This window comes from Geotrypetes seraphini, chromosome 14 (genome assembly GCF_902459505.1).
Source record: "Geotrypetes seraphini chromosome 14, aGeoSer1.1, whole genome shotgun sequence".
Classification (NCBI taxonomy): domain Eukaryota; kingdom Metazoa; phylum Chordata; class Amphibia; order Gymnophiona; family Dermophiidae; genus Geotrypetes; species Geotrypetes seraphini.
Window position 1 is genome coordinate 39320680 of NC_047097.1, and position 27258 is coordinate 39347937.

At 40.4% G+C, this 27258-nt stretch overlaps 1 protein-coding gene across 2 annotated transcripts in view; it reads left to right on the plus strand.

Annotated features, from left to right (window-relative positions):
- The window catches only part of MTMR10 (myotubularin related protein 10), a 136850-nt gene extending 110169 nt beyond the window's left edge, over positions 1-26681 (plus strand). For both annotated transcript variants that reach the window (XM_033919527.1, XM_033919528.1), the window contains exons 14-16: positions 6200-6370; positions 20723-20905; positions 23193-26681. In XM_033919527.1, the coding sequence (XP_033775418.1) occupies positions 6200-6370; positions 20723-20905; positions 23193-23813 (975 nt within the window). In that variant the 3' untranslated portion in view covers positions 23814-26681. The remainder of the gene's footprint in view (positions 1-6199; positions 6371-20722; positions 20906-23192) is intronic.
- Positions 26682-27258: the final 577 nt, after the last annotated feature.

Sequence of the window (27258 nt, forward strand, 5' to 3'; positions counted from 1 at the left end):
GGGGGGTTTGTAAACTGACCAGCATATTAATCAGCAAAGCAATGACTTGCTATGGATTTTAGTCCAAATTTAAATATGTTGGGTCGGATAAAGATACAAATCTTTGGTCATACAGATAAGGTGCCCCCATGGCATTTTCAACCCAAAATTTGGCTACCTGATCACTCTTTGATTTTTGTTTCTTTAGTTGAGGCAAACTGTTTTAAGATTCAGTATTGGATAGCTCTAGACAATGCAACAGTGCTTCTCAAATCTCTCTTGCAGTCACACTTAGCCAGTTGGGTTTCAGTCTCCATTCTATACAAACAAATCTTATGTATATTTATTGTGGCTATCTTGAAAACTCAACTGGCTAGGTGTGCCTGCAGGAGAGGTTTGAAAGGTATTACAGTAGAGCGTGGAGCTACAAGAGTAAATGAAGTCATGTAGAATCTTATGTACATCTGATCACTCCTTTTTAGTTTCTGCTGTTCTCTAGTGCCTCCTGTGGTACTTTCATGCTTATTGCACTCTTCAGCATGCTCTAATCTAGTGTCTCACAAACTGTGTGCCATGGCACAGTGGAATGCCACAAAGAGATTCCGGATGTGCCATGAGAGATTCCGAATTTATTTTTAAAATTCCCTTCAAAAGAAATAATTCATAAAATAAATATAAATTAGAACAGATGATTTATACGTCATGTAAGCGAGATGCCGGTGCCTCTCCGCTCTTGGCGTACCTCTGTAAATGTTTACCAATATGAGCAGCATTTTCTACCTGCTGCTTGCGTCAGCCTCGGCTCTCTTCTTATGTTGCTTCCTGTTATGGGACCAGGACGTGATATCAGAAGGGAGCCAAGGGTGGCGCGAGCAGCAGATGGAAGATGCTGTTCGCGCTGGTGATCATTTGCAGAGGTATAATTTCAATTATAATGTGCCACAGGAAACATTTGCTCCGTTTAGTATGTCAGAGCTAGGAACGTTTGCGAGACACTGCTCTAATCAGAAGCTGGATGTGTTGAAATGTTCAGTCACACAATATACTGTACGCTACCAATTCTAATTTAAAAAGGTATTTCAGTTTAGGATATCCTGTACTTTGACTATAACCAATGGGTAAAACTGCTATAAATGGTTGATAATGTGGTTTCCGTTTGCAGTATTTTTTTTTATAGAGACTTTAGACTTGCAGGGGTGTCCAACCTACAGCCCCGTGAAGTATTTTGTGCGGCCCTGGTCGAGGGTGATGCAGTGTTTTCCTCTGCCCGCCCCCCCCCCCCCCCCCCCCCCCCGTGTGTTTACCATCTTGCCAGCTCCCTCCTCTGTCTTGCTGCAGCGTTTGCGTGATCCCAGAAATATTTTTTTTGGCCATTGCAGCCCAAGGAAGCTAAAAGGTTGGACACCCCTACTAGAGCATGAGGAAGCCTGAACATCTTGTATTTAGAAAACAAAGACTTTTATGACCTGTATTTGGAAATATATTTAGAAATGCTTCTATTTTGTACTGGTTTAAATTTCATTTTAAAAGTATGTGACCGTGAAGTTCTATGCGGTTTACAATGATTAGAAATGTTACAGATTGAATAAACAAACAAAGTACAGATTTAGCGACAGGTAGTTCTTGCCCTCGGTTGTTAAGGACTAAGAATGAATAGGTTGGTTTCCTAAGTATTTCAGGAATAGATGTGTTTTCAGGCGTTTCCTGAATTCTCCATAGGTAGTAGGCACAAACAATTGTTCAAGGTCTTTACCCCATAATGCTGCTTGATGTGCAAGAAGATGTTGATGATGACTTTTAAATTTACAACCTCTATATATATATATAGAAGCTAGCTGCCATCTGGATAAGCTTGTATATACAAGATTGAAAGAATTTGGCATTTAAATCACAGGTTCTAAAATTCAGCAATGTAAAAAGCAACTATACCAGTTTTTGTGTATTGCATAACTATCTGAAAGCTTATGTAACAAACCAATAACAATCCCTATAATTATAAACAGAAAAGTTAGGTATGTTAATTCACTGACAAATTCCCCTAATTTTTGAACAGCTGCTGTATTTAAAAGAAAATAATATTATTGTGACAAACTATACAAGATCCTGGGGTTTTAATTATATCTTGGCTTTGTGCTTCTAAGCAAGGTTTTTTTAGAGTTAATTTAATTTATCATTTGTTAAACCCTAAATGTGATTTTTCTGTATTTGTGTAAAGATTTATAAACAAACAGCATAGACTATGTACTATGTCATAGATAATAATATACTTGTTAATACTGGTTTGTTAGACACTGGGAAACAGTTAATAGTGAATTTAGAAACATAATATTATATCAGTTAAGTATAGCTTGCAATCATAGTACCATGACAAACACGAGTGTAGGAATATTCTCCTACTCTGTGTATGCTAGTAATACTATAAACAATAATATTAGTAATCCTACCTGTCTGCCTAGAACAATAGTAAGCTTAGAGCAGCTAGTGATGAGCACATCTGTGACATTTATGAAGTTTGTTGTGTAATTAGCAAACACGAAATATAAAGCTAACTTATGTGGCTAGATCTAACCTGAAGTTAAATTTATTTCCTGTTAGGATATGAATTATAGATAATACTGAATCTTTTTTTTTTTTAAACCAAAGTTGCAAGGAAAGGCATAATAGTGACCAAAAAGAAGCTATTATTCAGAGCAGCATTGGCAGACAGCTGACCAAACATTAGACTGCTAAAATACCCAGCTATAGATATGGACTGTAATTATACAGTATAATCTGTATGCACTCATTAAAGAGGAAAAATATATACTGTAAGTAAACATGTTGTTCTCCCAGTGAAAGGCAAGGATTTATTTTCTTCCTCTATCAGTGGACTGGTTCTCATTAGCAGGACCAGATCAGTCGCCCTTTTTGGCGACTGATATATTACTGTTTATGTAGGCATTTAATTCTGTTTCACTTGAATCATAAATATGGTAATACTATAGCACCTTACCCCCTACTTGAAGCTATATTTATTGTATAGCTATGTTGAGCTTTGAAAATTGACTTTGCCTTGTTGATGCTTCATATTAGCTATGCTGTACAGTGGTACCTTGGATTACGAGCATAATCCATTCCAGGAGCTTGCTCGAAATCCAAAATGCTCGTTTATCAAAGTGAGTTTCCCCATAGGAAATAATGGAAACTCGCTTTGATAGGTTCCCCCCCCCCCACCTTTCCCCCCCCCGAGGCCAGCAGCGATGCTCCCACCCCCACGAGAACCGGCATTGCTCCCCCCGAACCGGCACCCTCCACCCCCCGCGATCCGCACCCCCCCCCCGCCGTCATCGGGCACCCCCCCAACCGCCATCGGGCACCCCCCTGCTGCGAACTGAGGCCCCCCCAACCCACATGAACCCTCTTCTTACTTTGCTGTAGCCTCCGCAGCGGCACCGGCATCGGCACCAGCATGTCCTGTGCGTGGTGCCGGTGCCTGAAGATCTGCTTCCTGTGCTGGGCCTTGAGAGTTCACGTTCAACGTGAACTCTCAGGCCTTGGGCATGCCAGCCTGGGCCAATCAGGCCTTAGGATTTGTGGGGATGGGCGGCCCGCTATGCCTAAGGCCTGATTGGACCAGGCTTCTAGAGCCTGGGCCAGTCAGGCCTTAGATTTAGCGGGGATGGGCCGGGAAGGGGCGGGCCCTTCTCATTTCCACGAGGCGGGCCTGTCGGCTGGACGGCAGCAAGATCCGTCCAGCCAACCAACATTTAAAGGTTAGTTGGGGGAGGGAGGTTAGTTTGGGGGGGGGGGGTCATTGGGTCGTCGGGCTTTCCGGCAGGAGGATTGGGCATCCTCCTGCTGGCGATTACCAGTTTGGGGGGAGGGGGTTTCCAGGGGGGTTCCAGCAGGAGGATTGGGCATCCTCCTGCCGGCGATGGGACAGGCGGCCGCGGCCGCTATACTTATTGCAGCAGGGAGATCCCTTGCTGCCATAAGTATAGCGGCCGCGTCTAATTTAACCTGATTCTCTAACCGGCGTCTGTACCATGGACGCCGGTTACAGAATCGGGGTTTAGTGTAGGACTGATTCTGTATAGGACACCTCTCCTGGGCGTCCTATACAGAATCAGGGCCTAAGAGCTTTCCTGTGCATACCAGTATAAAAGGAGCTTTATATAAAAGTAAATTATCTCTGGAGATTTAGAAAAAAAAATCAGTAACTACAAGGGGAGGAGGGGAAGAAGAAAAGAAAGAGAAATAGAATTAGGAAAGGAAAGAGAGGATGAGAAGAGATAGGAAATGAGGAAAGAAAGGATGGGAAGAGAGAAAACATTGAAAATCCAAAAATACTAGCTTATCAATTGCCTAATTAAGTCCTACTGGACTTTACAAGTAATAAGCTAAAAAATTAAGTTGTGCTCTTCTCTTTCTAATAAGAAATCAATATCATCTCCTGTCCACGTACAGAGTCTAAAACAGGGGTGCCCACACTTTTTTGACTCGCGAGCTACTTTTAAAATGGCCAAGTCAAAATGATCTACCAACAATAAAATTTTAAAAAAACACAACGCACACTGTACGCATAGAATTGTTAATTATCATTCCTATTCTGGGTTTTTTTCCAAAGAGGTTAAAGCAGATGACTCTATGCACTGTCACCTCAGTAACAACCATACAAAAATAGACAAATACCCAAACCCCTCCCTTTTTACTAAACCACAATAGCAGTTTTTAGCGCAGGGAGCTGCGCTGAATGCCCAGCGCTGCTCTCAACGCTCATAGGCTCCCTGCGCTAAAACCACTATTGCGGTTTAGTAAAAGGGGACCATATTGTAAAATATAGACAGTAGATATAAATTCAGACACATTTTGATCACTAAATTTAAAATAAAATCATTTTTCCTACCTTGTCTGGTGATTTCATGAGTCTCTGGTTGCACTTTCTTCTTCTGACTGTGCATCCAATCTTTCTTTCAGCCTGTATGCTTCCTCTCCTCCACACCTCATTCCCTCCCCCAACTTTTTCTTCCTCTCTCCCTGACCTTTCTTTCTTTCTCTTTTCATGCCCCCTTTCTTTTTTTCTGTTTCTCTTCTTTCCTTCTGTCTCCCTGCCTGCCCCTTTTCTTTCTTTCTCCCTGCCCTTCCCCAAGCCGCTGCCATCGGGGAACAAGACCCAAACTGCCACCAATGGATAACAGGCCCCAAAGCCGACGCCGATGCTGCCCCATGCTCTCCCTGCTTCGGGCCGACCAGCATTCCTTTCCCCGACGTCAATTCTGCCGTCTGAGAGGAAGTTCCGCCCAGCCAGGCAGCGATTGGCTGGCCCGAACTTCCTCTCCAACGGCAGAATTGACATCGTGGAGAGGAAGACTGATTGGCCCGATAGATCGCCAAGGCAAAGTGAGTCCTGGGTGATCGACTCACTTTGCCTTGGCAAGCTACCCGTCGATCGCGATCGACCTATTGGGCACTCCTGGTCTAAAAGAAAGCTCCCTAAAATGAGGATTACATTTTAAACAGTGTTCTCCCAAAAGAGTAGTCTTAGTCTTACGATGTAACACAACTTACATTCTAACATCCTGCTCCTCTTTGGTCTAGTTATGTTCCACACACTGGTACGGACAAATAATAACATATATTGCAGTTTGGAAAAAAGCTTCAACCTGTCGATGATAGTAGTGAATTAGCACATGGTCTGATTGATCTCTATTTTCAGGAAGCTATTCTGAAGACATGACTGACTGCCTTAGTGTGTGTCCAAAGGACTGGCTTGAGAACTAATACCTTAAAGGAAGAGGGAGTAGGTCTTTCTTTCAGCTGGTTATGTGGCACCATCTCAGTTTAGTGCTTTAGACAGTTGCATATGCATGAATGCAGATCTGCTCATTAAAAACCTTATGCTTCATGAGTTCAGAGGATCAGAACTTTACCAATTAAGTGTGTTGCTTGTTTTTCTTTAAGGAGGCACATTATGCTAAAAAAAAAAAAAAGCTTGATTTTTTTTTTTTTTATCATCATCTTGATGTCCTATTAGGTTACAAAAATTATCATCATCCATTTTAACATTCTTAACAAGTTTGCAAACAAATTTTTAATAATGTACTGAATGAATACAATGTTACCCTTTAATATGCTATATGTGCTTGGATGCTTTCAGACTCTGTAGGCATTATAGCATTACTTTTAATTTTTGTTGAATAAACTTTAAAACTTTGTTTATATTTCATTTTTCTTTTATTAGTCTCCTTTGTTTGTATTGTTCCTGGATTGTGTCTGGCAACTGCTAGAGCACTACCCTGCAGCTTTCCAGTTCACAGAAACCTACTTGACGGTTTTGGGTGATAGTACACGAATCTCTTTATTTGGCACTTTTCTTTTCAACTCCCCACACCAACGAGTAAAACAGAGCACAGTAAGTATAAAACTTCCCAGAAATGTTATTTTTTAAAAATTTTGCATAGTAAGGTTTACTCAGCAATATGTATTAGTGAGCTTATTTTATGAATAGTTATTTGATGATAAAATGTTTCATTATGGAAATCACTGAGATGGTTTTTTTCAACACAGAAATCCTGTCTGTAAAAACTGGGCCAAGCGGAGGGTACAAGTCTCTTGTTCCATAGAGCTAGCAATTTAACCTTTTAGCTGCCAATGTTCCACATGTAGAATATATATTCAAGTTATTATATTTCAGGATCTATTGCATCAATTTGGTTTAAACTTTGTAAATAAGAAGAGGGAGACATACTGTCTCCAGGAATGGAAAAATTGAACTAATTTATGTACTTACAATTAGAAGACTGCCTTTAATTCATAGGTTTTCTATGTATATGTTATGATATCAAATCCATCAAATGTTTTATCACTACACTAGTTTCCTCTGTGTTTTAAATGTATTAACATGTTCTCTGACTGATTTTTCATGTTGTTCAGTGTTTTAACCACATGTTGGCATCTATAACTACATTTTTCTCCTTTTACAGAAACTTAATAGTATAATTGCTGTTAGTTGTCTATGATGCTTGTTAGAAGTTTTATTACATTGAAGAAAGCTGTGGACTTAATTATGAAAGCTGAAGATCTTGAAGAAGAACCTGAAATAGCTATTTTACCAGATGATGATACCTTGGAAGTATCTGATGTGGAGAGCTACAAATGGCTTTAACCAAGTGACAATAGAATGGCACAACTTTGGCAGCTTTTCCATCTTCTAGATTCAAATTGTCAACTAAATGGAAATATGTTTTCAATTCACGAAAGCACTTTCTAGACATTATTTGTGGCACAGTGAAGGAGTGGCCTAATGATTAGAGCAGCTGCATCAGCATCTTGAGGTTGTGAGTTCAATTCCCACTGCAGCTCCTTGTTATTCTACAGAAGTCACTTAACACTTCATTGCCCCAGGTACAAAATAAGTACCTGTCTGAAAAATATATAAAACCACTTTGATTTTAACCACACACACAGAAAAAAACAGTATATATGGACAACCAATGAATTATAGTCAGTCCTCTAGTTGTAAGTACATAAATTAGTTTGATTTTTCCACTCCTGGAGATACAGCATTTCTGCCTCTTATTTTTCAAAGTTTAAACTAAATTGGTGCAATAGATCTTAAGATATAACAATTTGAATATGTTCCACTTGAAATTTTTTTGCAATTCTGTCCACCAACGTTCCACAAGTGGAACATATACTTACCTCAAATAGAAAAGGGGGATAGATTCCGTACAAACGTAAGGAAGTTCTTCTTCACCCAGAGAGTGGTAGAAAACTGGAACGCTTTTCTGGAGTCTGTCATAGGGGAAAACACCCTCCAGGGATTCAAGGCAAAGTTAGACAAGTTCCTGCTGAACAAGAACGTGCGCTTTGACCAGAGGGCTGCCGTGTGAGCGGACTGCTGGGCATGATGGACCACTGGTCTGACCCAGCAGCGACAATTCTAATGTTCTTAAGTAAGAAGTACTATAAATAATAAGTTCATCTTTTACTGGTGACATAAGGTGGATATGGATATGCCAGGGTTTAAATGTGGGTTTTCCCTGCTTTTGAGGTATCCTCATCCGCGCAGAGTTAGTATTCTCTATTGTTTTCAGTTTTTAATCCACGTGTTTTTATATCAGGACTTTTAGGAACCCCTGAGGAAGACAACACATTGTCGATTTCAACTATGTACTTGTAGACGCTCTGTCCCACATCTCTAGCCACAGCTTTCACCTCCAGCCTAACCTCCACTCATGTATCTCCACCCATCCCTACTCCTGAAGGGATATTCTCTTTTCATGAAACTGTTTGAATTTGCCACATAGAACATAAGTGAAGTTGATGACTGCAAGATTTTTATAAACTGCTTATTTTCTCACTATGGTATCACAAACCTTGCTTAGTCATTTGCTTTCCTTTCTCTTTCTAGTAATTAAGAATATATATGTTTATTTTAAATAGGAAAACAAAACCTAACATACATGGTTGAGAGGGTCTACGGGCACCTCTGTTAGGTAGTAGGGAAGATTCATCTTCCGTTGCCCTTCTAGCTGCTAATTGAATGGCAGTCTGGGGTGATAGGGAGGGACTAGAAGCAGAGATACCTACTACTACTAGCCATATCTATAGTGCTACTGGACATACGCAGCACTGTACATCAAAACAGAGAAGAGATAGTCCCTGCTCAAAAGAGATTACAATCTAGTCAAGACAGAAAAACTATACAAGAAGGTGCATCAATACACAGTGCTGAGGTGGAGAAAAGCCAGATATTGGTGTTTAGTAGGTAGGGGAATTACAGAAGGAATGATAAGACAAATATTGGTGCTAGAACATGGATTGGAGTTTAGAATTGAAAGTATTTTTAAAGAAGCAGGCTTTGAGTCTGGATTTGAATACTGCTAGAGACAGAGCTTGATGTACAGTTTGTTCCAGGCATACGGTGCAGCAAAGTACTGTAGAAGGGATGGGGTCTAGAGTTGGCCAGAGAGGAGAAAGGATACAGATAAGAGAGATTTATCTGATGAGCAGAATGCTTTGAGGGGGGGGGGAGAGAGGAGAGATACCGATGAGCTGCGGAGCGAATACACTTTTAGGTCAGTAAGAGGAGTTTGAACTTAATGCAGAAATGGATAGGGAGCAAATGAAGTGACTTGAGGAGAGGGCTAATGTGGGCATAGTGACATCGGTGGAATATGATGTGTGCAGCAGAGTTCTGAACAGACTGAAGAGGGAGAGAAATGGTTTAGCAGAAAGCCAGTGAGACGCAGGTTGCAGTAGTCTAGGTGCAAGGTGATGAGTATGGATGAGGGTCTTGGCAGTACACTCAGAAAGGAAAAAGGGTCTGATTTTAGCAATTTTGTAGAAAAAGAAATGACAGGTTTTAGCAGACTATTGAACATGTGAAGAGAGGAGAAAGATGAGTCAAAGATTACCCCAAGGTTGCGAGCCGACGAGACAGTGAGGATGAGGGTGGTGTTCACAGAAATAGAGAATGGGGGAAGAGAAGAGGAAAGATAAGGAGCTCAGTCTTGGCCATTTTTAATTTTAGATGGCAGCAAGACATCCAGGTAGCAATGTTGGACAAGCAGGTTGAAACACCGGACTGAATGTCTCTAAAGATTTCAGGTCTAGAGCAATAGATATGCGCATCATCAGCATAGAAATGATACTGAAAGCCATGGGAGGAGATTAGAGCCCCAAGGGAAGAAGTATAGATGGAAAAAAGAAGTGGTTCCAGGACAGAGCCCTGATGTACATCAACTGACAGTGGGATGGCGGTGGAGGAGGTTCCACTACAGCATATGCTAAAGGTGTGATGGGAAAGATAGGAAGAAAACCATGAAATCCAAGCGAGGACAGTGTATGAATGAGTGATTTACTGTGTCAAAAGCTGCGGATAGATCAAGAAGGATGAGGCCTTTGGATTTGGCCAGGAGCATGTCATTGGAGACTTTTGAAAGAGCAGTTTCTGTAGAATGAAGAGGGCGAAAGCCCAATTAAAGTTGGTCAAGGATAGCTTGAGATGAAAGAAAGTAAAGACAATGGCGGTGAATAGCACATTCAAGTAGCTTGGATAAGAAGGGGATGAGGGGAGACAGGACGATAGTTGGAAGGGCAGTTATTGTCTAGCGAGGTTTTTTTGAGGAGTGGAGTAACAACAGAACCATATTGTTGGTCCTACCTCATTCTTCATTTTCTTATCTCCACTTACTATCCATAACTCTGTGAGAAACTTAGACCAGGTGTGACTTCCCTATAATTTCTTTTTGTGGAAGAGGGCTATTGTGGATCCCCCTTGGGGAGATGGTATGGGATTTTCCTCGAGGAAACATCAAATTCCAAAGGCTTGTCCAAATATAATCCTTGAGATCTGCAAACAAGCCAGGCTTTCAGGATATTCTTAAACATGCATGAGGGAGTTTTGCATATGGTGGAGGTAGTGGGCATACAGATATTCTAGCTTTTCCTTCTCTGACTCTCATGACTATAATAATTGTAAATTTGAAAAAAGTCTATTTAGCTTAAATGGCTGGCAATCATTTGATATCTCAGTCTAGATTTGTCTATTTGGAGTCAGAAGAATGTAGCAAATCTTGTGCAACTAATTAAAAAAAATCTTTGTTCTTTTCTCCTCCTCTCTTGTATATTATCATACCAATGTACCATCCATCTATGACAAGGAAGCTGCAATGTATTAACTTTTTTCTTTGCTTGCTCCTGAACCCAACTATTTCTGTTCCTTTCATTTTGTGTTTTGATGAATGGGTTCATTTTACTAAGGCTTTCTCTTTGTAATCAGATTCTCACTCATAGCAATCCTTTCATACTTTTTCTCAGACTTAGCTATCTGTTCTACAATTTGCCACTCAAATACACAAAAATGGTGCATTGTTGAACAGTATTTACTTCTCAAGGCATCTGCCAATGCTAAAGGCATTGTATCTTCTGTACTCTTTATGAAAAATTGCTGATGTGTCTAAACAGCATATTTCAGTATCTTTTTGAAGCATTGCCTGTGGTGGTAAAATGGTAACCCAGGATATTAGATAATGTGCTTACTTTGAAAAACTCTCTCTCTGGGACACTCATGTACAAGAATAGTGTTCTGGAACAATATATTCAGCTACATACATTAAGCAGTACAATGGTGTGATTTGTTGAAAACATAAGCAGTGGGTTTTTTAGAGATCTATTTAGTCATCTGGCAGAACATTTCAATTTTTTGTCTCTTGGTAAGTTTGTGTTCCAAGTGCCCACATTTGGAGACTGCTCTGGAATCTGGTTAAATAGGCACATGTCTTAGAGGTAAATAAATTCATATATCGTTCACTTAAAGCTCTTTCTTCTAAAATACAGTAATATTTTTTTTTATTGTGTTTTAATTGCCAAAATTAGCACATATTAAAGCTTGGGAGTGTTTCCAGAAGTTTCTCATTCACTTAAAAGCAGAGGAAACATTCATTCCACACTTTAACTGCATTGCAGGGAATGTGTTGCAATGAGCTACACCTGTTCATGTTAACTGTGATTTTATTTTATTTTTTTTTTTTTAGTTAATTACTTGATATACTGCTTTTGGGGGGCACAGCAAAGCAATTTAGAATATGAGAGAAAAAAGTGCATTAATTGCAAAGGTGCAGTCTCAGCCCTTTCTCCACTCAATTCCACATTGGGGTTTGTTTTTTAAAAAATCTTTTTTAGTGACAAAGTAGAACGCAGCACCAAACAGCCAAAATAGTAAAAACAATACATAGGCAACAAGAACAACGTTAACAAGAAGAAATGAACCAGAATGTTCACATTGGTTTTTAAAGTAAAAGTTACCACATACAAGGGCGAATCAAAAATTAAAGGTAATTGTTAAATTATGCAATAACCAGAACAGTTAGTGAAATGCAACATATGTACTCGTACATTGCCTGTTGGATGGTTCATCCACATACCGTACAGAGCTCAGCCTTTAGTCATGTGGAAACCATGAGGTCAAAAACATGAATGCTCCGTTGCAAAATTGTACCATCAAAGAACAACATGCAATAGGGCACTTTCTTTGGGCAGAGGGAGTAAAACCTATGGAAATTCACCATCGGATATTGACTCGGTATGGACATACCACCATGTATCAATGAAAGGTTTAGAAGGGGGTAAAAGGTTTAAAGTGGGAAGAACAAGTGTAACCAATGAAAGTCATTCTAGTCATCCATTAACATCATGCATACAAGAGCACGTTGACAGGGTGGCTGCCTTGATTAGAGAAGAATGACAGATAAAGTGTCTCAATTGGCTCAAATTTGGATATCAGCTATGGATCTCTATTTCTCATAATGCATGATGACTTGGGATACAGGAAAGTCCTCGCATGATGGGTTCCCAAACAGATTTACTGATCTGCACAAGCAACAGCGTGTGGAAGTTGCGTCCCAGTTCCTGAGATGGTATGAAGATCATCTGAGTATTCTGGAAAGAATTGTCCCCGGTGATGAGACATGGATACATCACTGCAACCCGGAGAGCAAAAGACAAAGCATGATGAAGTAAAGGAAGCGGCTTTGGGAGCAGCCCAAAAACTTCTCTGCAGGAATGCAGAGGCTGTTGAACGATACAACCAATGTGTCATCTTGCATGAGGACTGTGTAGTCAAGTGATATATTCAGTTGCTCACAGTTAATTCTATTAAAGCCGTTAAATGTATTTTGCCTTTACTTTTTGATTTACCTTCGTATTAACTGTTAAGGTACTCTGTTAAATATTAATATGCATTAATAGCTGTGTTAACAGCTAATGCAGCTTATTTGGTAGCTCCCTCTTAGGAATATAAAACCACTCATATGACTTTGATTTATTGCTGGGACTTAATAAGAAATGGGGCTTCAGATAGCAAACCAGACTTAAGTGTATGTGCTTGGAAGCTGTTAAATGTGAGATTGCAGCTAAATGGAAACAAACTAATGGCCCCAGTTTGCAAAGATTGGTTACAAAGATTTTAATTGATTTGTTATTTCTAGCAGTTATCTGATCGGCATCGGAGTACATTTGATCCTCAATAAGAGGAATGGACGCACCTAAAGATTTTTGTTGTAGCTGGGGAAAGTGGGGAATGATAGAGGAATTTGGATTTTGGTGTCCCCTGAAAAAACGGTGGATGCCATGTTTTCTATTTTTACACTCTGTAGCCCTGATGTTCTAAACTTACTGTGCCTTTAACGATCGACTCTAAACTAGTTCTAACCAGTTTAACATCAAAGTATTTTAGCTTCCGATTCACATAATGACTCTGTGCAGTCTATTCCGTGATTCGTAGCATCCTCCGATAATACTATGTAAACAAGTACAACAAGGTCATTAATATTAAAATGAGTACTCCGTGTGATGCCCAGACATTGCCTGGTGAAGCATGAAATTAAGTGCTGAACTTTAACATCCCAAAATTACTGACAGGTCTGGAGATGCTGGTAGTGTGTTAAAGGCACATCTCATCTGGGCTGCAGATTGCATGAGAGATGGATACATTTATCATACTTGAGGGGGGATGCCATATATGTGTGCGTTACAAGTGCATTTCATGCGCATGTCTTAAAGGTGTGTCTCATATTCATGTGTTAAAAGCAACTACCATGTTTCCCCGAAAATGAGCCCTAGCATGATTTTCGGGGTAGGTCTTAATATAAGCCCTACCCCCAAAATAAGCCCTAATCGCTGGCAGCAGCACCCCCCATGCCTCCTCCCGCCACGCAACCGAACTCCCGCTGACACTTCCATCTCTCCCTCCCATTAGAACGCCGCCGACCGCGAGACCGATATATCTTGCAAATGGCAGCGTCGGCAGCAATCTAATCAGGCTGCTTCGCGGCCTTCTCCCGCCGGGGCGTTCCGTGTGCCATGTTGCTGATGACATCATCGGTGATGCGGCAGAGGAACGCCCCGGTAGGAGAAGGCCGCGAAGCTGCCTGATTAGATTGCTGCCGACGCTGCCATTCGCAAGATATATCAGTCTCACGGTTGGCAGTGTTCTAATGGGAGAGATGGAAGGGTCAGCGGGGGTTCGGCTGCACGGGGTGGGATGTTAGGGGGATAGAAAGATGCATGGGAGGAAGGGAGGGATTGAGGCTGTGTAAGGGTTCTGCTGCATAAGGAATGGATGGAAGGGAGGGAAGGAGGGATAGAAAGATGCTGCAGAGTGGAAGGCAAAAGGGGTTGGGTAGGAAGGGAGGAAGGATGCTGCATATGTTGGAGAGAGAAAGCAAAGAGGAAGAATTGGGGTGGAGGAGAGGAATGGAGAGATGATAATTAATTGTACATGAAAAAATAAGACCTAGTCTGTTTTTTGGGCCCAAAATTAATATAAGACAGTGTCTTATTTTCGGGGAAACATGGTACTACTAAGTGAAAAGTTTCAAATTGCTTTTGCAACTACTACTACTATTTATTATTTCTAATGTAACTAATGCAACTAATTTTCTAATGCAACTAATGTAACACCAATGAAAAGTGAAAAAGCTATTAAAGCTCCAGGCTTTTTAAATCGCTTTTACAACAAGAACACCTTACAGCTATCTCAGCGCATGTGACATGTGCTTATTTATTTTAAAATTTCTATTCCGCTTAAAACCTAAGCAGATTACATTAAAAGCACATACATAAGAATCTCTTGGTCCTCTTTCCTGCCTGATGCGGTGAAAGAACTCACACATCACCTATATAAGATTTTATTAATTAACAGGGGCAAGATGGCGGCGGCGTGACTGCACTCGGAGCTGAAGTTCCGTCTTATCTTGCAGATTTTCCTGTCATCGTTTTCCTCCTTTTGTGGAAAGAAAAATGCCCCACACTAAATGCAAGGGTGTACTCCGAGGGGACTCCTCTACTCCCAGACAATCGCTGATGGACCGGTTCCTGACGAGCTCACCAGCAATTGAAGGAAGAGGAAATGTGCCTGCTGACACCCCATTGGAAGGAGCCATAGGAGTGCTGGGTTTCAAAACATCTCTCTTCCCTCCAGCAGCTCATTCATTCCCAAACCCGGCGCAGCACAGTACTCAGCGTGAGAGAGCCGAGTGATCGATGAACTCAGCATTGTCAAATGGGGGGGGGGGGTGCTACAGCGCTGAACAGGACGCTGAGGCAACACTCTCTGGTGTCGATGAGAACTCGGACCCCTCGACATTGACTCTTGGAGCTATTTGGAAGGGTCTTCAGAGACTCGATGTTGCGACTACAAAATCATCTGAAGACATATCTAGGGTAGCAACTAAATTAGATGACTTATCTTCTTCAGTGCAAAGTATTCAATCCGAAATGCATAGAAAATTTGAACTAGTGGATAAAGAGATTTCTTCATTAAAGTCTTTATCCTCTACAATGGTTCAAGATAGAACTTATCTTCAACGGAAAATTGAAAACTTGGAAAACTTCAGTAGAAGATTGAATTTAAGAATCTTGAATTTTCCTAAATTAGTAGTTGGGACACCTACTGAAGTTTTCAAAAGATACCTAATAGAGACTTTAAAAATTCCAACTGAATGTATTCCACCTATAAATAAAATATATTACCTACCAAGGAAATTACAAAATTCCCACCCTTAGGAAATAGATTTGAATAACTTGACCGGTATTCTTGAAACTACTCAGGAGAAAGCCTTCCAGAAAGCCTTCGATAAGGTACCACATGAGCGGTTGCTCAGGAAGCTATGGAATCATGGGGTGCGCGGGGAGGTCCACCGATGGATCAAAAACTGGCTGGCAGACAGGAAGCAGAGGGTTGGTGTAAAGGGCCATTACTCGGACTGGCAAGGGGTCACGAGCGGGGTTCCTCAAGGATCGGTGCTGGGACCGCTCCTGTTTAACATATTCATTGACGACCTGGAGGCGGGAACAAAATGCGAGGTCATCAAATTCGCAGATGACACCAAACTATTCAGCAAGGTTGAAACCACGGTTGACTGCGAGAATCTCCAAAGGGATCTTACGACATTGGAAGAATGGGCGAAAAAGTGGCAAATGAGCTTCAATGTAGGGAAATGCAAGGTCATGCATATAGGGAGAAGGAACCCGATGTTCACTTACAAAATGGGGGGATCAATGCTAGGGGTCAGTAATCTGGAAAGAGACTTGGGAGTGATGGTAGACACGACATTGAAGGCATCGGCACAGTGCGCCACAGCCTCGAGGAAAGCAAACCAAATGTTAGGTATCATTAAGAAGGGTATCTCGACCAGAACGAGGGAGGTCATCCTGCCACTGTACCGGGCTATGGTGCGCCCGCATCTGGAATACTGTGTACAGTACTGGTCACCGTACCTCAAAAAGGACATGGCAATGCTTGAGGGAGTCCAGAGAAGAGCAACTAAACTGATTAAGGGTATGGAAAACCTTACATACACTGACAGACTGAAGAAGCTGGGGCTGTTCTCCCTGGAAAAGTGGAGACTCAGAGGAGATATGATAGAGACCTTCAAGATCCTGAGGGGCATCGAAAAGGTTGACAAAGACAGATTTTTCAATTTGAAAGAAACCACAAGAACAAGGGGTCACTCGATGAAATTGAAGGGGGACAGGTTTAAAACAAACGCAAGGAAGTACTTTTTCACACAGAGGGTGGTGGACACATGGAACACCCTTCCGGAGGCCGTGATAAGAAATAGCACAGTACAGGGTTTCAAGGATGACCTGGATAGGTTCCTGGAAGACAAAGGGATTGAGGGGTACAGATAAGAGCAGTGGAAGGTTTAGAGATAAGTGTAGAGGTAGGCAATAAAATTAGTCAGGGACCGCTGACCAGGCAATATGCCTGATGGGCCGCCACGTGAGCGGACCGCTGGGCTGGATGGACCTCTGGTCTGCCCCGGCGGAGGCGACTACTTATGTACTTATGTTCAATATAGAGGAACCATGATTGTATCATTAGTGTTTGAACAAGACCTAAATATGATAATGAAAACGTATTTTCGTTTCTCCCAAAATTTGTTTCTGGGAAAAAAAATTTGGATCTTCCCTGATGTCACTAAATCTACTCAAGAGAGGAGGAAATTAAGCATGAGGGAAGAAATAACAAAAATGGGAGCAACTTTCTTGTTAAGTTATCCCTGTAAATGTGTGATAAAATATGCAGGGAACAAATATGTATATTTTATACCGGAACAGCTTCGTAGTTTTCTGGATTCTCAAAAACGATTAAACTAATTAAATAAGAGCTTCTATATAAGATTATGCCGTGATAAATCATGTTATGCCTTATACCTAATAAGTTGATTACATGGTTATGAGATCTCCTTATCTTTACTATTATCTTGTCCTTTTGGAGCCATTTAGTGGTCTAAGGAAGAGTATATAACTAATTGCTGGGGAATATTGCATAATTTAAAAAATTATATTCGTCTTTTTTATAATATGCAATATGTACATTTTATGATTTCTTGTTTATCTATTCCTCTGAATTTCTGTAACAAGAGGATTCTTGTGTTATAAATGTTAAAATGTATAAATAAATAAATAAAAAGATTTTAGACAGTGCTATGGAAGAGCATTTAATTCAAAGCCCTTCTTAACATACAGTGCTACGTCTCTACCAATTTGATCCACCCTATCACTGCAATATAGTTTGTTCCCAGGTATGACAGTGTCCCATTGGTTATCTTCCTTCCACCATGTCTAAGAGGTACCTATTATATCTATCTTTTCATTTAGTACAATATAGTCTAACTCTCCCATCTTGTTTCTTAGGCTTCTGGTATTTGCAAACAATGTTTGTCATATCTATTTACAATTTGCTAAGCTGTTGGCATGAATAATTTGCAATATTTAAAATCAGCCTGCTCTACATTTAAGGAAACCTGGTCTGCTGTGGCCTGTATTGCAATTTCGCTATCAGGATTTTATGTCTTCCCTTTTATGATGATATCTTTTAAAAATACCTTGTCCCAAACTTTGCTGTTTTGAGCAACACTCAGCCATCCACCAGTTTCTGGTTTAAAAACTGCTCTATCTCCTTTTTAAATGTTGACACCAGCAGCCTGGGTCTACCCTAGTTAAGGTAGAGCTCAACTTCGCTGAATAGGTTCTCTCTTCCCCAGTATGTTGCCCAGTTCCTAACAAATCTAAAACCCACCTCCCTGCACCATTGCCTCATCCACACATTGAGACTCTGAAGCTCTGCCAATCTCTTGGGTCCTTTGCATGGAACAGGGAGCACTTCTGAAAATGCTACCCTGGAGGTTCTAGATTTTAACTTCCTACCTAAAAGCCTAAATTTAGCTTCTAGAACCTACCACATTTCCCTATGTCATAGGGATTTTAGATAGTGCTCCTACACAGCACTGTCTAAAATCTTATCTGGATGACATGTGAATTCTGCCACCGCACCAGGCAGGGAAGTGACCAAGAGATTCTCACATCCACCAGTCACCCATTTATCTACATACCTAATGATTGAATCTCCCACTATAATGGCCATCCTAACCCTTCCCTCCTGGACATAAGCCCCTGGAGACACATCCTTGGTGCGAAAGGATATTGCATCCCCTAATGGGAAGGTCCTAGCTACAGGATTGCCTCATATTTCACCAGGGTGATGCTCTCAAGAAAATCTACCTCCTCTGAGGTAGCACAGAGGTTACCAGACTGAAAGTGGGACTTCTCTACAATGTCACTGTAGGTCTCTATGTACTTTTGTTTTCCTCAGCTCCTCCAAGTCTGCTACTGTAGCCCATTGCTAGAAACTCTTTGCACTGAGCACACACACAAAACCTTTCGCCAACTGGGAGATGATCAACATGTGACAGTGTAAAAGACTGAATGTCCCCCATCAAGCTGACTGCTTCTTAATGTTGGTGATTTCTTTGTTATGTTGCTAAGGGAGTTGGAATATGTACACTAAGATCCCCTAAGATTGCTAGGTGTATGGTAGGCTATAGTAATGTTTAATTTTTATTATTATTTTGTAATGTTTTAATTGGTAGGTTACCCTCCAAGGATTATTCTTAAGAACTAGTTCCAGAGCAATAGGGATGGTATGCTGAACCAAAGGTTTTCTATCCACTCCCACCAGGAGATACCTATCAGTTTTCAGCACCTCCTGCTCTCTGCAGCCTCCAGGAGCAACTTTGATCTGCTCGGTCTTCTCTCTCTTTGCACATGGATATTATCAGATTCTTTAAGGGTGCCCTGCGGCTTAGGCCTCGAGTTCGCCAGCCCTGTCCTTCCTGGAACCTTAATACTGTGCTGGAGGAGCTCTTGTGGTCTCCATTCAAGCCATTTCAGGAGGCTACACTCATGGACCCGACTATCAAGATGGTCTTTCTGGTAGCAATTACTTCTGCCAGATGTGTTTTGGAATTGCAGGCCTTGTCCTACAGGGATCCTTACCTCCGTATCACAGATGCGAGAGTCTCCTTTAGATCATCCCTTCTTTCTTGCCAAAAGTAGTTTCAGCATTCCATATCAACCAGGAAGTTTGGCTTCTAGCTTTCCAGCCCTTTCCTTACCTCCATACCATGGATATGGGGGATCTCCTTGTGGGCCATCCCTTCTTTCTTGCCAAAGATGGTTTTGGCATTCCATATCAACCAGGAAGTTTAGCTGTCGGCTTTCCAGCCTTTAGGTTCTAGAAAGGAGGACAATGATTTTTTTCTCTCGGACCATCGCTTCATCTTGACAAATCCAGCGAAGAAGGGGAGGCCAGCATCCAAGGCTACCTTTTCAAGATGGATCAGGTCAGCTATTTCGTCCTCCTATATTGTCTGCAGAAAGAAGCCGCCTTTCCCTGTTCAAATGTATTCAACTAGAGGAGTTGCCTCTTCTTGGGTTGAATGAACCTCTAGAACAATTCCACCGGATGAGATTTGTCGAGCAGTGACTTGGTCATCTCTTCACACTTTCACCAGGTTTTATACCGTAAGTCTGACATACCTCCATTTCAAAAGAATCCAAAACAGCAGCAGTGGCAGCACTCTGAACGGGCTACTTTGCTGCCTTCCCTGCCAGGGCCTTCCCTCTGCCGCATCACTGATGATGTTATCAGTGATGTGGCAGAGGGAAGGCCCCGGACTGAGGGAGAGGAGGGAATCGACAGTGCCCTATTTATGTGCTGCTAGTTCCTTGCTGATTCACATTGCAAATAATGTGTCAGTTGGGTCCTTTTGAACTTTTGTCTTTAATTGTTCACTGTGGTTTGATTGATAACTGAACACAGTTCAGAAAACCTTTACAGAAAACTCCTGCAAGGTTCTCTGTAAAGGTTACTCTCGCTAGTAAATTATTTAAACTAGATATTCACAAATAGCTTGCTTTCAGATTGTATTGATAGCTGTGTCTTTTGAAATGGCTAAGTTAAATAAAAGTTTAAACTGAAGCCGCCTCTGCCTGTTAACTGTGCTTTATACTGATACTTTAGCAATTTTAAAGTAGCCCCTTGAAATGCTAGCCTATGTACACTGATCGCCAGTCAGGAATTGGCAGGACCCAATCAGTTCGCACTGAAGAAAACCTGAAGATCCAGGTAGTGAAGTGATGATGTTTAGGTGAGGTGACTGGCATCAATGTAGGCTTATTGCAATTTTTTTTCAGGATGATATATATAAAATTTTATTGAAGTTCATTGACAGTTCATTTTTTCTGCATAACTTTTTATAGGGTTTTTTTTTGGGGGGGGAGGGGTTGAAACAAAGTGTAGTATGGTTGATAAGATTTATTTTGAAAGAAAAGATTGTAGGCTGTATAAACAAAGATTAAAATGAATAATTTAACAGTTCATTTGACAGTTATTTTTCCTTCAATTTTTCAGGAGTTTGCTATAGGCAAAAATATCCAGCTGGGTGATGAAAAAGGTCTCAGATTCCCTTCTGTGTGGGACTGGTCACTACAATTTACAACCAAGGATCGTGCCCTTTTTAATAATCCTTTATATATTGGAAAAAGTATACCATGTGCACAGAATGGGTCTGTGAAATACTTTAAACGAGCAAAGGTAATTATAAAATACACTGAAAATATTGCTAACAACTTTTACCGGTACGTTCATTTTCCTTGAAGCTGCTGCACACATTTATGTTTTAATCTGAGTGGTACCTTAGAGACAGCCTGTGCTAGATGTTTTACAACAGTGTTCTTCAACCTTTTGACACCTATGGACCGGCGGAAATAAAATAATTATTTTGTGGTCCGGCACCGGTCTGTAGACCGGCAGTTGAAAAACACTGGGCTAAGACGTACCCATCTCCACCCAATCTCAGCCCCAGACCCCGCCCCCATAATAGTACTAATTGTAACACCATTTTTTCCATTCATTTTTCATATATACACACACACACAATATAATCATATTAACAACACATAATGGTTAACCACAAAATTAAAATACACAAAGCACACTGTATGCTTTTCAACATTCATTCCTACCAGAAAATGGATAACCCCATGCAAATGCAGGACCAAAAACTAGAAGTACTAATATTTACAAACAAGCCCCAAGATGCAAGACTCTGCAAGCAGTACAACCCCAGAGGAAAAGAAATAAATGCATTTCTTCCTGAACAGACAAATCAATCACAAAATAAAAGCATTCGCCCTACCGTTGTTGTCTCTCTCGGTGTTATCTTCGGGACGGCCCATGGTGCGATCAACGTGGCGTCTTCGGGCTGGCTCCCTCTTCCTGAGAGCTGCAGTGCACAAAGCTGTGGGCAACAGCTCCTTGCGCACATCCTGCACCTCATCTGGAAGCCTTCCCTCTGACGTTGCGACGTCAGAGAGAAGGCTTCCGGTTCAGGCGCAGGACGTGCATAGGAGTCTTTTCCCACAGCTTTGTGCACTGCAGCACTCAGGGAGCCAGTCCAAAGACGCCAAGTTGATCGCACCGTGAACCAGCGGCTGAAGAACACTGTCTTGGGTCTGATGGATGTACTGGCCCTGTGGACCGGCACCGGTCCACAGACCGGCAGTTGAAGAACACTGCTCTACAATACATCACTCAACCTCGCTTCCCTACTTTGTCAGCTATTCTCCTCTCTCAGCATTCTTTTCTTCTTCTGCTACCCTCTCTCTTTCTCTCTTTTTTTTTTTTTTTTTTAATGCCTTCTCAACTACCTGGGCTCAACTTTTTTGCATCATGTACTCTTTTTGCAATTATCATTCTATTCTACCCACCACTCACTGCTCTTTTCTAACTCATAAATGTGTACCACACTAAGGAGGTAGGGAGGAGCATCTGACTACTTACTTTCTATCCAGGTAAGGTCCATAAGAGACATACTTTTCCACCCTCCCTGTCTCTCCCCAGATGTTGTATACTTTGGCACTACTACAGATGGAAAAATTCCTTGGAGAAAAAAATGACATTTCAGACTACTACTACTACACTAGTTCAGAATGTTCTTAAGATAGGTATGTCTCAGCACGGGTAGTGGAACAATGGTTAGGCTTCTTTTACCTTCTGCCACTAGTGACCTGAGCTTTGTCTTTCTCCATCTTTGTCTTATTTTCCATTTCTCCAACTCTTTCCTTCTCTTTCCCTCATTGTTTTTTGTTCTTAGTTTTCCATAGATTTTGTTACTTGCATTAGGAAGCCCAAATGGATCCTGCTCAGACCTACCGGGGGACATCTGTCATTGACATTACAATCACAAACTAGGAAGTGCTAATCCCTGAGGTTTGAAAAGTCTTGCAGTTCTGCCACAAACTATACCTGTTGGGCTCCTGCCAGGCCCTGAATGATGATGGCACTACACAGCCATGTTTTCAGCATGTGTGGCAGCTAAATATCTGCCGCATTGAGTTTAGAGGGAAACTTATATCTCTAGCTACTGTGTGCTCATGCATCCTTTCTTGGCCCAATATAGTCTTCCAAGAAATCCTATCTTAGATCATTAAATCCAGCCTTCTGAATAAAGACTGTGCTAATTACATTAGCCCGGTGCAGGCAGATTGTGTGTCCTGTTATTTTTACAGCATTGTCTAAAGGAAGAATATTAGGATTATGAGAGGTAGTTCAAATATTGTAGCTTTTCAGGACAATTCATGTGGCAAGCCAAGTGTGTTGCCCCCATTATAAAGAATTCAAATGAAAGGACTGGCAAACACAACTAAAAACCTTTCTGTAACAATTCCCATTACTCTTTCACGTCTCTGCCTTCTATTTATGCCTAATGCTGTTCTCCCCATGCCAAAATGTTTTACTGTGATCTTCTTCCTTTCTTGGGCAACTTGTTAAATTGGTATTAAGACAGGCTAACATGTTCCACCTTTTATTCTTTCTGCAGAACTACAGCTCGACATTACGAGGATTACCTCCCTCTTTAAAAAATGGGATCATCAACGAGCAGGAATTTTTTCCAAGGAGAAACTCGCTGATACTTAAACTGAAACCAGACTTTATTCAGCAAAGCGAGAACCAACTAAATAGTATGGAACTATACTTCAGAGACTGGTTTTCCAAGCCTGTGAATCTCCATGGTATAATTCTCCCCCGCCTCTACAGCACGCAGATAAAATTGTGGAAACTGTATTATCTCCGCTGGATTCCAGAGGCACAGATTAGTTCTGGTGGCTCCATCACTGTCTTTCACAGAATCTCTTTACTAGCAGACGAGGTAGAACTGTTAAACAGGAGTCTTCGACAATACAGGAGTAGCACTTCTATTCAAGTTAGTTATCCAGAGCTGGAACAAAACAGGATGTACTTTAGAGCTGAGGGGTTGAATGACACTTTTGTGAGCCCCGAATTCCTCTCTTCATCATTTCCATTTTCTCCAATTGGGAATCTTTGTCGACGGAGTATTCTGGGAACACCTTTGAGCAAATTTTTGAGTGGTGCCAAAATATGGTTATCCACCGAAACACTTGCAAATGAGGACATTTGCAATAATGCAAAATATTTTTAGAGACCAGTTTGCTTATGTGTAGGCCAATATGTTTTTATTTTAAATTAACACTGATGGGGTCTGCATCTGAAGCTATATTTTCATATACTGATAACTTTCATTAGAGATTTGCACAGATAAACTGAGTTTCAGTCGCACAACTTTTTTTTCCCCATGGGGAATGTGAACTAGTTACTGTATCATTTGTCATATCCAGTCAGTCAGTTTTCTGGTATTCTTTTAGTTTAAGATTCCACTCATGCTTAGCTGAAGAAACCAAACCACCAAATTCAGATTTTTTTTGCAATGTGTGTTCTCCAGCTGCTGTTATGTTATTGCAGTATCAGAGCACATTAACCACTGAGGGAAGATAACAGCAGAGAGAACTGAGAATTGCTACAGAATCCATTATTGGATTCTCTTTCATTCCTTTTCTCAAGGTATATAATTTAAGAACAGTTTTTCATTTTTAGTGACAAATTACTATATTATGCTAACTTTTTTTTTCTGATACTTCAATAATATATATTTTTGTAAGGGCTATACAAAAATCCCTTCAATATCATGACGAGCTTGCATTTAGTCCATAGGAAATGTCTATACAATGATATGCACTGTTAACTGTAAAGTCTTTATTGTACATAATGGTGTAATATAGCCTTAGAAGTGCCTTTCATGGACATGAAGTAATGTTAAAATTTGTATATGTGGGGAAAGTAACTTTTCTTTGGATTAGAGTACTAAAATCTTAACTGTGTGCATAATTTTCATATCCTACTTCACTAAACCAAACCCCCTTAAAATAGACAAATTATGCCCCTTGAAGAATACAGTGATTATCTTTGCTGAATTTATATTCTCTCCTGAAGTTGTATCAAGAAAGCTGGTTAGTTATTTTCTAAGATCAGTATAGAAGTCACATGCTCTGAGCTTTATTTTCAGCCTAATTAATAACTTGGCTGGTAAACTGCATTTCAGTTGTGCAAAATAATGTCCATTAAAATGGTCAAATCTAGGGGATTTCTTATTTTATTTTGGGTACATAGAATATAACATTTATGGTAGGAATAGGACAGAAGTTATTTCTACTAGTATATGAAACCTCCCCCCCCCAAAAAAAAAAAAATCTCAAAGTTTTAAGCCACATCACATACAATATAATTTGTGTAAGATAATTTTAGCTAAACTATTAAACATGGGCTTATAATTCTTTGAGTGATGCAATGCTTATTTTCTTTATATTTTGTAATGGATTTATTTATGCACCACAGTGCATATTGTTAGGTAGGAAAATATTCCTAAATTATTCCTGTGGATTAAAAGAAATCCCCATCTGTTTACAATTTTTGATCTGCTGCTTTCAGCATTTGCCATTTTTCAATTCAACAGCTGATCTGCGCCAAGCTAGAACAATTTGGCTCTAGAACAAGTTAGTACATAAACATTCTTTTCATCTCAATTTATAAAACCACAATTGCATGCCCTAGGTTTAAGGACCTCTTATCCCACCACTCTAGTTTTTAGGACAAGGCTTTTTGCATGTACAGAGTAGTTCTGTTGACCACTATCTACTATTTATACTTGCAAGTCGCTATGGCCTTAAGCTGCTCAGATCTCTCTTTCCAGATGCCCTAGTACAAATGTGTTCTTAAAGGAAGCTTATTTTTATGCTAGAAGAGGAAGCAGCATCCATTCAAGTGAAGAGATGAGACAAGCTGATACTTACCTGGCATTTACAGAGCTTGGCTTTTAAGAAGTTTCACCAGCAATGCTTTTTTAAACTTTAGTTTACCTTAGCTAGATGTTGGAAGTTACCTTTGTTGAAAACATGAGTACAGGTTCCAAGAAATATAAGTTAAAATTGCAAAGTAGGTTACTAATAAAATAGTTTAAAAACTTTTACTTCTGTAACTGATGCAGATTTGCACATAGATTTTTAATTGCACATGCATAGATTGTTCTAGAAACATGACCATTTTAGGTAGCCACTAAACTTGCTACAATTACGCTTAGAATAATTCAGTTTGGTTGACTGTTTGGTATAGGTACTATTAATATGTTTGGATTTATTAGTCTCTGGCTTTTACAAAGCTGCAGTAGAGGTTTCTACTGTGGGCCGGCAAGGTAAATGCTGTGACGCTCACAGAATTCCTGTGAGCATCGGAGCATATTTACCTCACCAGCCCGCGATAAAAACCTCTACCGCAGCTTTGAAAAAAGAACCCTAAACTTATTACTGTGTTAATGCAAGCCTGCACTGCTCTGATTTTTACATATTTTATGTCAAAAGATGATGATTGTGTTTAATTTCATAATATGGAAAACTGCCAAGGTCTAACCATGGACAAAAATTATATAGAAAATATACAATAATGCCTATAGCTGCTGCACAACGTAGAATTGTCCATGCCATGGGAGTATGACTAGCCCACCAGTTACTGCCGTGCTCAAGAGAGAGAGCTTAAATCCTAGCTTACATGTCAGATGAGATCTATAGTGTTCTGCTAGGACCACTGTGGAGTCAGTACAACAGCAGTAAGGTGCAAAGTGCCTTTCTAGTAAGCTAGGCCTCAGCTAGAAAATTTATACTAAAACCAAAAAAAAAACAGTCTTAGCCTTAGTTCATGAAAGGATAAAGCTGCCTTCAAACTTGTATCTAGGACAAGAAGTCAGGTAATTGTTTCAATTTAGTATAGCTTCTGATAGCAGTAAAGAAAAATTACTAGGCTGAAGTATTTTTTTCTATTAAATGAAAGCCTTTGTGCCTACAACTGACTGTTACTTAAAGTAGAACCGCTGTGAGCATTCTAAATCCTGTCAGAGGTTGGCGATATGAAGGAATTGTGGGATTTTTGAAACAAATAAAGTTGTTCACATCTTTCTACAACACTCCTGTGTGTGATTTCCATCCATAAACAAATCTGCAAAATTTCTATTTCAGTAGTCAAGATAAATGTGTGCTGGCTATAATGGTGTAGAAAGGTGCTTAGTTTAATATGCAATCACATACCAGTAGAGAGTCAGCTCTGAGAAAAACAGAATATAAAGCACAAGATTTCAGAATCATAAATTTTAAAATAACAACTTAAAGATTATCATATATATTTCTCCCCATAGGGAAAGTAAGAGGTTATAATCATTGATCCTTAGTACAAGGTGTTCAAACTGTCAGCCAGTGTGAATGGTGACTAAAAACAGGAAACCTCGAACACTTCAAAAATTATTATTCAAAAAAGTCTTCAAATATTTAGCAATTTATGTCTTAACTTTTAATAGCAGGACACATAACAGCACTTTATGGCAAGACACCAAAAGGCTGACTTCAGGTTCTGAGCCGGAGAGTCATTCTGTCAGGGCTCAGTTCTGTAAAGGTGTAAAAGCAGAGGTATTATTCATTCAGTTTTCTATACCATACTTCCATGGGTGCTCAGAATGGTTTACATTCATTTATTCAAGTACCCAAGTA